The sequence below is a fragment of the Toxotes jaculatrix genome, chromosome 15, assembly GCF_017976425.1.
Source record: "Toxotes jaculatrix isolate fToxJac2 chromosome 15, fToxJac2.pri, whole genome shotgun sequence".
In the NCBI taxonomy this organism is placed as follows: domain Eukaryota; kingdom Metazoa; phylum Chordata; class Actinopteri; family Toxotidae; genus Toxotes; species Toxotes jaculatrix.
The window spans coordinates 7,617,500-7,628,625 of record NC_054408.1 but is presented as its reverse complement, the minus strand read 5'-3'; the positions used below and the strand labels follow the sequence as shown (position 1 = coordinate 7,628,625).

The following is an 11,126-nucleotide window of genomic DNA, read 5'->3' as shown; positions in this document are numbered from 1 at the left end:
TATGGAGCTCCGGGTCAATACAAAGAGCCTAGAGCAAAAACAAATGATTAAAACATCTGATGTAAAGGGGCCACACGACAACTTCGACGCAATTATTTACACTTTTAAGACATCGTTCACGAAGGCTGTAATCTCCCCCCATTAACCTTCCCCGGCCTTCTATTTACTGTAAGATGAGTTTAGGAGGGGTTTTCACTCTCCACCACATCCCTGCCTGCTGTTACTGACGGGGCTCTAATAAATAGCCGACAAGGTGGAAGCTGCGCAGAGGAGCGACCGGCAGCCATCAGGCCTGCCTCGCTTTCGCTCCGAGGTGACAGAGCTCCAGCTTGTTTTTCAGCGTCTGGAGCTGCTGCTTCTGTCGCCTCTCTCTCTCTGTCCGTCTCTCTTCCTCTCCTCTCCTCTCTCTCCCTCTCTCTCTCTCTGTTTCTGTGCGTCACAGCTAGGTCATGGCTGGACTCCAACAATGGCTCCGGTTTCTCGAGCCACACGCACGCGGGCACGCACACACACACACACGCACACACATTCACAGGCACCAAGAGCACACAAACACAGATCTGACAAATGATAGGGTGGCGAAGCGAGGCGAGGCGAGCTAATAGTAGGCAGTGCGCCTGCCGACATGCCCGTGGGCCGCGGGTGTTAAATTGTATCCAATTACGGCGAATGCGACGATATGAGGGGGGAATAATAATTCTTCTTGCGTGACAGGGAGATTCGCTTATTTTCCGGGCCCTTTATATATGGAGTGGGGTGGGGGGGATGCGGGGCACGAAACGTTCAAACGTCTGTGGGAGAGCCGTGTGTGTGTGTGTGTGTGTGTGTGTGGAGGGAGAAGTCTGGTTTTCTGGAGGACATGGCGCGCATATTTCATTAATCAAAATCCAGTTAACCAGATTTGGAGACACGGCAGGGGCCGGCAGGGGCCGACCATTAATTAATATCCATTATTTGGGCAGTCCTGGTCTAAAAGACGTCTTAACGCACATTTATACACGCACACATACACACACACACTTCGCAGGAGGCAGGACAGTGGCATGAAGGAATGAAGGATCGTATCAATGTGAAAATGAAATAAACACGCCCAGCCTGAGCTTTGTTATGAAATGTCTCTCCTGCTCATTTATTTGATGGAGTGCACAGTCAAGTAAAACGAGCAACAGTGCCAAAAGAGGGGTAGGGGCAAGTGCAAATGTGTGTGTGTGTGTGTGTAATTCAGTGGTGGGCCTCTGTGTGCGAACTAAAGTTGCACTTTGGTGTCATTGACGCCCAGCAGAAAAGTTCAACAACTCAAGGGTAAAAAGGGTCAAGTGTCGGTTCATTAGTTCAACTTGTCAGAGCGGCAGCTGACAGCTGGCAGCGTGCACCGGCAGTGATGAAGCCACCTACATATGGGGGAAAAAACCAAATGGGCCTAGGTTGAATATAAAGTGACTCTATTATCCTGCCAATCACACCTCAGCTTTGTCCCCTCAGCACCACTGACACAGGCCATGAGATGATGAACCATCAAAGGCTGTTGCTACGGCCGTGGGTGCTGCGTGTGTCATCTTTTCCGACCTGTTTTGACAGGCACCTTAGAGAGAAGCATGTGCGTCTGTGTGGGTGTTTGTTTGACTAATAACACGTTTTGCTTTCTTTCTTTCTGTTTTTTTTTTTGTTGTTGTTGTTCATAAGGCTATAAATTGAATCCAGCTCTGCACGACCGCCATGTGAGAGCATAGAGTTTGGACCAAGAGAAGCATTTTCTTCACATTCTAGTCGAAGGCACGTATAAAAATAGAGTGTACACTTAAATATATACAGTACATCCATCTGTTATAAATACAGAATAATAAACAAGTTTAGTAGTTCATAAAAAATACAAAACATACCTTTCAAAGGAATACTTGTGCGAAAGCTGCAACAACAGTAATACCATATACAAAGAGAAAAACAGAAACCAAATACTGAGGAAGGAGAAACTCCTTGTGCTTTGGGACTTGCTTGTCTAACCAAGTCATCATTACTGTTTTTAACACCCTTTTCTGTATTTCCACTGTACCATACCTCCCACCTATCGGCAGGAAAACTGTTCAGGACTGCGATCAGTCTCAGTGTAGTTGCAGATGCTTTCATGGCTGACACACAGGGTGCCTTTTAAAAAGGCCCGCTTTTCACCTCATCCCCTGCAGAGAAGTGAAAGGATAATTGCTGCGAATGCTAAACTAACAACTTGTTATGATTGCCTTTCAGCAGTCCTTTATGCTTTGTTTTTTCTTTTATTTTTTCATTTTTGTGGTATGCCAAAACGCTGCAGAATGCAGGAGTCAAAAAGGCGCAAAGAGGGAAATCGTTTTAAGACCTTTGGGATGCAGCAGATGCCTTTAACATTAGGAGGATCTTTAAAGCCACTCCTTTCTTGCTCCTCTCTGATGATAGTATTGCAGAGAGCTGCTGCTCTGTACAGTGTGTGTGTGTGTGAGTGTGTGTGTGTCTTTAGGATATTAAATAGTAAAGGATGGGGATTAATAATGGAACCTGACAGCTCATCTCCGGCTTCTATCTGCCTGACTGTCCCCCCAATCTTCCCTTCCATTGCCTCCCTACCTCTCTTTTTCTCCCTCTCAGTTTCTAATCCGCTGCGTTTCTCTCTGGCTGTGACCATCCTTCGTGTTCCTTCCCTCCAGCTCGTTTGTTACCCTCTCTCTCTCTCTCTCTCAGTGTCTCCCTCCGTCCAGCTCTCTCTCAGGGCCCTCTGCCTTTCAGGGTCATGTCAGGAGAGTAGAAGAGCACGTTGGTGTCATCGTCGTCGTCATCGCTGAGGTCGACCAAGTCAGCTTGTGTGTAGCGCACCGCCCCAGGGTGGTACTCTCCGATGCGAGTCCTGTCACACAGCCGTGACTGCAGAGCCAGCTAGAGAACAGACAGACAGACAGACAGACAGACAGGCACAGGCACACACACACAGTTTAGAATTAACACACACTATTTGTGTTGGTGTGAAGAATATGTTCACACTAATCTGGCTAAATTTGAAAATGCCTCTCTTTCTCTCCGTTCTGGCCATCTATCCATAATAAGCTGGTGTTTTACGTAGTAACTCAAGTTGATATATCTGAAAAAGGCTGGCAGAGTGTTTCACCCCGTTCACACATACAGACTCAAACACTACAGGCTGCCATTCACTGTGAAATCAGACTCCAAATAACATCCCGTGCCAATGCAGAGGGCTCCAGCCAAAAAAACACCAAAAAAAAAAAAAAAAAAAAATGCAGGGTCAAGTTGAAACTGGTTCATCTTTTGTTGGATTGCTTTAAGTGTGAATGTTTTATTTGTACAGTTTGCCTCATGATCATTGTGACCTAAGATATAATAATTGCTGCCTTGATAACATTCCAGAGTTGTAAAATGTTTCCATTGCATTTTAAGCTGCTGTTCAGTGATAGTGCTCTGGCATCTGATAAGTCATCAAACTCATGGGTTCATTACTCAAATGGACCTTTCTCGGATCATATGTCATCTTCTGACCATTATCTGAAACAACATTTCTGCTTTAATGCAGGTCTGTTTATATTCTGAGTGAACAGGAGAAAAAAAACAAAAAAAGAATCAGTGGTTGTGCAGGATTAAAGATAAGACAACAACTTTCTGTTACCTATAAACTTCTCTGATCATACGTTTTAAATAGTAATGCAAACAATCATGCAAAAATACGTGTTTTCATTAAGCTGTGTTAACGGTCTTTTTGTTGGACAAGCTTGTGATCATGGTTAACAGGTAACATTTGTGGCTCGCATTAAAATATTTAGACTTATTTTATACTTGTTCGGTTTTGTGACAGCAGAAGAATACGCAAATGAGAACAACTAAAAATTCGACTGTTTTAAAACACAGCATGGATGATCACACAGAAGAGTGGGTGGGGGGTTTAACTCTAAACAGCTGAAACTCGGCTGTGTAGTCTAAGATTGCGGCGATACTGAGACATATGAGACTGGGAGCAGATTTTTCCTGCATGCACACTCGCGTACACGCAGAAGAAGAAGTGAGAGGTGAGCTCATTGCAGAGCCACAGGCGGTTCAGCTGTATGGCTAGAATGCAGATCAATATCAGGGAGGGAGAGAGAAAGGGGGAGGTGGGGGGGGGGGGGGTGGGAGGCAAGAGGGGAAGCACACAGGTGGGAGGGAGATGCTACACAAAGGAGAGCAGCAGAAATAATGTAAGAGATAAATGCCAGAGAGGCTGTAGCAGGGTATATGGAACAGAGGAGGCAGGCGAAGAGACGCGCATACAGTACAGAGAGACAGAGATAAGCAGAGAGAGGGAGGACGAGAAGAGTCAAAGACAGCTGTGGAGGAGAGAAAAAACAACAACAACGGAGGACTAGATAAAGCAAGCGATACAAGGCAGAGACAGCAGTACGTTCACATGCATACAGAAACCAAGATCCTGGCGGGAACGGGGTTATGCAGGTAGTGAAACGACACGCTCAGTAACCTGGTTACTGTAAAATCCTTGTATACATGCAGCTCGTCTGTGATCAAAACAGCTTCTTAGTTTTAGTTTTGGTTGCACAAAGTGAGACTGCTGAGGTCTCGTATCAGCGTCTGCTCAACTTTCGAAAGCATTATTGCACAGAAAACAAGAAGTGGTGGGAACCTCTGGGAATCTCGTGACTTGGCTCGATTCTTGTTCTTGGTGTCACAGTTCGATTTCAATTCAGTAAACAGAAAGGAGGTCCTATTTTTAGGCTCTTACTCCAGAGCACAGACCGTTCACTCATGTCTGTCACCTGCTGGATTGTAGCAGGAAACATAACTGGCTGTTGAAGTAACTGGTCTTGAAGGAAGTCACTGTCTGACTGAAGATGCACAATCATACTCCCACACACCTGTGAGTCAGACTATGAAGTTTTGTTTTTGGTTTTTGGTTTTTGTTTTTTTAAATATGTTAAGTGCAATGACTTGGCAACGTGTTACAGAGTTCATTGTGTCAGAAACAATGACACTGAAGGCTGTGGAAGAAAACAGCCATTAATGGGCACAACACCAGACCTCTTTGAATCACTGGACGTATCAGATCTGTGGGCGGCAATTCAGAGGTCTGAAACAAGGGCACAGGTGTTTTGAAATGAAACAGACGATATCAAGTTAATCTCCATAAACAAAACTGAGAAAACTGCGACAGCCACCCCCCCATCCCAATGTGGGCTACAACTTGACCCCCTCCCCTTTTTAAAGCCTGTATTATTTTACACTTTGGCAAACATCATTAGACGTATGCCAAATCAGCTTAGTGTTTGCAATGTACCATTGGAGTTCAGTGAGGGTTAATGGATGGTTATATATAACGGATCCCAGATAACATTATCCTCTGAAAGTTTAAGTCACACTGAATGAAAATAAATATGTGCATCACGTCTATGTGTCCATATTTAACTGAGTTACGAAGTAGCAGCTTGAGCACCTTAATTGCCTCCAGGAGCTGCCACTGCCGCTGCTGTAAATGCTGACCGTGTTGGTGAGCGGGCCAAATCAGCGGCATGCACCTGTCCTTTTCACCACAGGTAATATCTTTGCCTCATGTCTCTCCCTCCATGTCTCCCTTTCAACTCTTCCTCACCACCGAAGGGGAACTCGCTTCACAGTTTGAAAACCTGCGGGCTAGACTACACCAAATGTAGCTGGTGCCGGGTGCGTTGGCTGGCTGGCTGGCTGGCTGGCTCGCAGCTTGTCGGTTCACAAGTGTCAGTCTCTGAATGACAGCGTACAATGTATTGACAAAATCAAGGTCTTGCAAAGCTAGTTATTAAGTTATTAAATCCAAAATGTGCCCAAACGTTTGCCTTAATTGAAGATGCCCTCATGATAAGCTACCACTTTTTAATTATCAACATAGTGGGGAGAAAACCTAACTTTATTAATGACCTGAAAAAATGAATGTTTGGAATGTCTGATTCAGAATTGTAGAAGATAAGGATCCTGATTCTTACGTAAACCAATTTTTCTGCCAGTCACAGGAATAATGACTCTGGATTTTGTGCCCTGTTTCTTACATGGTAGACAAGTTAGGAGTGGATCCGGTCGAGTGCAGAGAGGAGGAAATGATTACAGCCACCAACGAACGACTCTTTCAATGTATATATGGCATGTGAGTCATGTATTAATATATATAGACAGAAAAAAAATCTGAGCTTGTCCTTTAAATGCCTCTGAAAGCACCACAAGTAAAGAGCAACACAGACGAGGGCCAAGAAGGAGGGGTGGAGGGGTTGTCTGGTACGAAAGCACAGATTCGTCGCGTTGAGAGATGAATGTTTTGATGCTGTTACAACCCCCCCCCCCCCCCCCCCCCCCCATCCACCATCACCACCGTCACCACCCCCTCCCCCCTCCTCTCCCCCGCCAATCTCACACCTGATGTGTGGGGGGCTGCTGGGAGTCGCATGCCAAGATGAATAACAACCGGCTGTTAGTCACGATAGAGCACGACCACACATGCCGCCTCTGTGTGTGTGTGTGTGATTATGCGTCTCTCTCTCTCTCTCTGTCGTCTTCTTTCTCACCTTCTGTCTCGTTCTCTCTCTGACACACACAAACAGCGTTTTCTGTGTGATTTACGAACACATTGAGATTCCATTTCACTCCACTGTCTCCCTCTCTCTCCCGACTCGCCACGGTGCAACATTGACATTTGGGTTGAAGGTCATACCACACATTCCACTCTTGCACGTTGCGCTCATGACCCGTTATCAGTGTGGTTGGCGATACTGAATAGGTGACAATATATGTGTGTGTGTGTGTTCGTGCACGTGTGAAGACCACAGAGAATTTTTTGCTTGTGGTTCAATATCACGTCCGGCTGATATCCGCAGATACTGTCAATGTTTGTAGATTGAGACAAATCTGTGGAGAACCATATTGATTGTGGTGTTTACTGAAATACAACCAATGTGGTTTGTGGTTCAAATGTAAAAAAGTCATCCCGTTGGTAATCTTGTTCTCATTACATTTCCCTAAAAGCTCAGTTTGAGAAAAAAGGTAAAAATAAAGTCAGTGACTTGTAATTTTACTCTTTAAATGAGGGGATTTTGGTCCTAGACCCAACAATTATTTCCTGTATAGGTGATGTATGAGCACCTGTGACAGATGGTACAAGTCAATTTGGAGAGTTAAGTAGTGCAATTACAATTATTTCTTACTAGGAAGCAGGCTCAAAATAGGGAAGTTAAAAAGAAAAAAAGAGTGGGTTTCTGTAGGATTACTACATCACAGTTAACTTAAACTCTGAAGAAGTATTAGTTTTGGTTGAATTCAGCATTACTACATAGTCATTATGAAATACAGATGAATTAGAAATATTTCCGGGGCAACAAAAAAAGAATCAGTTTTATTATTGATTAAACTTCCAATTATTTTCATCACTTTATCTATGAACTGGGGGAAAATACTGAAAAATGCCCATCACAGTTTCCCAGAGCCCAAATCAATATAATTAAATGGATGGAGAACCAAAGACTCATAGATATTCAGTCTCCGATCACAGAAATCCAACATTATCGGTGGATTTTTCGCATTTTTGCTCTAAGAATTACTTGAGCGATTAATTGATAATCAGGCTTCTTACCAATACATTTTCTGTCAAATGACTACTGCTCTCAGCTGAAACAGTCCTACTTCCAGTACTACACCAAGGCACATTTTAGCCATGTTCCTCAGTCGTCCATCTAATGTGCATCTGACTGAACAGATACGCTTTAATTTTAATGGATGAAGCTGTCTACGCTGGCTGTGTTTAAAGGCAGTAATTCATGTTTCACCCGATTAACTGCAATTTGCATTTTTATGCTCCAAATCTACTTTCTTCCCCTTTATGTCTTTAATTATATTGATTGTGTATTGGGGTTGGAAATGTGCAGCAGGGCTATGGCACTTTGTAAATTCTGTAAAATTGACAGTAAATTTGAAAGGGTACTAGGCTTGGGTAGAGAAGGAAAGACAACCAACACTGGGCGACACAGCTTTCAGCCAGCCGTTGTTTGCTAACATGTCACAACAACATGATAAGTTGCTAAGCTTTAAGCAGAGCTAAGTCTTTCTGCTTAGTGTAGCTTTAAAATTGCAATCGATGTACAATCATTCCCAGAGAGCTATAAAGATTTAGTTGATAGGCTAGTTCTAATCAACAGATTTTTTTTGTCTCTGATGTCTCTGAGAATCAAAACTCAACATCTTTTGAGAACTGACTGAAATGTGTCTGTAACTTTACGGACTGTTTCATTAAATAAAAAAATAAGAGAGAGGGTCGCTGTCAGATCTTAAAGTGTTGATGTAAAGTCTTCTGTATTGATCAGGCTCCCATTTATGGATATTTCCTGACCTGTGTTGTGATTTTCTGAACTAATATCAAGCAATTAAACACATGTCAGGCTTGCACGGTCACAACCTGTGAAATGACTGTCAGGTGATTCCACTCAACCTCCACACAACGATTAGAAACATTACATCAACATCTGTCCAACACTGTTAACCTCAATGACTCAACAATTACTTCAGCAGGCACTGCGACTGGTGGCTTTCAAAATTCAGTATCTGCACCATGATAACCACCTTTTCACTATATGACTGGGTTGTCTACCTGCTCTTAGTAGTCAGCTTTCTCGTTTTTACTGAGAAAATCTGGCTATATCATTTCAATTAATTAATTACGGTCCACAAGTCTGGCCAGAGATACAATGTTGAAACTGGCATTCCTTGATAATGATAAAGATGGTTAATTCAGATTAAGCAGAGCGCACAAAAAGAGTAAGCACAAAGCCTCCTAAGAAATGGACGTGGATGATTTTTTTTTATTTTGTCTGGCTCTAAACAGTGTTTAAGACTCTCAAGGAGCCAGTTTTCCCCCAATACTTGCATTACTTTTAAGCACTCAATAAACCACCTGATTTGACACCTAATTTAGAGCCTCATAGGGCCTAAAACAGAGAATGTGCTAGGAGTTATTTCACAAAACAGCTTTGCATAAGTCCTTGTAAGACACTTGTCTCTAAATATGCTTCTACTTTAGCTGACAACTAACATCCGAGGGAGGATGTTGAGCATGGCGAAAATTGAAAATATTCCAATATTTCAAGCATGCATGGACTCAAAAAAAAAAAAAAAACCCCACAGCAAAATCATTCAGTCATAAGCCGTTCACCCACAGAATGCCGGGAAAGGCTTCAACCACCTGTGACCCTGAAAGGAGTAAACAAAGTTACACAGCAGAGGACGGGTGGAGAGGTGGAATTCAGAGGTTTTCAAAACCCTTTTCAGACGAGGAATCTGTGACATTACTGGCTGCATCAGTTTGTTAAAGAGATGGCTTTTTAGCAATGCCCTGTAGCTCTGGGGAAGACAGTGTTGGTCTGTCAGTTAACCACTTTATAAAGACTGAAGCATCTCAACAACTATTGGATGAATTGGCATAAAATTTTATGACATTCATGTCTCCAGAAACTGGATCCCTTGGGTTTTGTACAGACATCTGTGTCCAAATCAGGATGAAAGTGTAACAACTTTGGTCATCCCCCTAACTTTTTATCTAGCGCTGCCATCACGTCAAAATTTTAATTGGCCCAATATTTTGGTTTATGATGAAATACTTGCAGAACTAATGACACCCCCATCAGCCTCAGCTGCACTCTGTGTTTGGTGCTAATTAGCACATGTTAACATGCTATGGCCTGGGTTATACCAGAAGAGTAGTGGCGCCTTTCCACATTAAACTAAGCTGGCATGTCTGAATGGGGCTATAGATGTATGTGTGCAGTTGCTGTACCTGCATGCCAGTAGGACTTAGTAGGCTCCACCAATCCCTATCCAGGCCAAAGACAAAGGCATTGGCCAAGCCGTGGAGTGGTGCCGACAGGACGTGTAGCAAGGTGAGGGAGAAGGATGGAGCCTGTGGGTAGAAGGCATTATGAAGCCTGGTGGGAGAGAGAAAGAGAGACAGAGGCAGAAGTTTTGAGTTCATCCATTAAAAAAAAGTTGTAAACAAAGAGACAACCCGCAGGAGAGCTTCAGAGGTGAGGATGGAGTAATTGAAGGAGAAGTCAGAGGGAGAAGAGCGATGGCAACATGAAAAAAGGGAAAGACAGAGAAGGAGGTTGATAGACAGAGCAACGGAAAGAGAGGGAGAGGACAAGCGAGTGACAGAGTGAGGGACAGGGTGAGAACGAGAGGTAATGAGAGCAAGCAGCAGAGGCAGAGGCAGAAAAAGAGAGGGAGAGAGGAAAAGGGGAGGGTGAAAGAGCGAGTGAGCTTTATATCAGCGTTTAAGAGCCCATTAGGCAGCGTGAGACGGCTGGGCTGACACATTCTTGGCTGCCGCTTCGACAGCACGCAGCACTTTACAAGGACAGGGAGAAGTGTAGCGCTCAACTCCCTTCCTCTCCTTCTCTCCCCTTTCTCTCATCTCAGTTTCCAGCTTCTCCTGACCACAATTTCACCGACCCATCCTCTTCTTTTTCATTCCGTGCACGTTCCCTGCACACTGACTCCCCTTCCACGATATCGCTTCCCATTTCTTTGCATTGGGTTTCATCTGTCTGGATATCTCATTTTCATCTTGACTCATGAGGGTGATCTTCCTTTCTTTTCAACCCCCCCCCCCCACCCCGTGTGCCTATCTCTCTGGGAGCCTGGAGCATGTCTGGGAGGTGAACCTGATATTGTGTGGTGTGGCTGCAAACTAATGGCTGCCTCGGAGAATGATGCTGCTCAGCCATTAACCCTGGATTAACCCTGTATTAGTGCTGCTCGCCGGGTTAGCCTGCCGCTAATGTCTTTTATTGATCTATTAGCGAGAGAATCAAACCGCGCAGAGCTCACAGCATTTTCCGCATGTGCGGTGTTCCTGGTTTTCAGAGTAAACTAAGTGGCCACGGTGGTTGACCTCAGGGTTGGGAAAGTATCCCCAACCTACTTGTGACCCGCAGGGAATGAAAATACAAAACCAACCATTTGAAGAAAAGAACGACTGTTGTGTTGTGGTTACAAGTTAAGGTTGTGTGAGACACCACAGTCATTTGTCTCTACGCAACAGTCAGAGGATGAGACTTGCCTCCAGTTATTTCAAATGGTACTGATTTTGGTGA

At 44.1% G+C, this 11,126-nt stretch overlaps 1 protein-coding gene across 2 annotated transcripts in view; it reads right to left on the bottom strand.

The window, feature by feature from the left end:
- Positions 1-1,112: 1,112 nt before the first annotated feature.
- si:dkey-100n23.5 (cyclic AMP receptor-like protein A) overlaps positions 1,113-11,126 on the bottom strand; it is a 45,647-nt gene continuing 35,633 nt past the window's right edge. For both annotated transcript variants that reach the window (XM_041057947.1, XM_041057948.1), the window contains exons 12-13: positions 9,809-9,956; positions 1,113-2,901 (exon numbers count right to left, since the gene is read on the bottom strand). In XM_041057947.1, the coding sequence (XP_040913881.1) occupies positions 2,734-2,901; positions 9,809-9,956 (316 nt within the window). In that variant the 3' untranslated portion in view covers positions 1,113-2,733. The remainder of the gene's footprint in view (positions 2,902-9,808; positions 9,957-11,126) is intronic.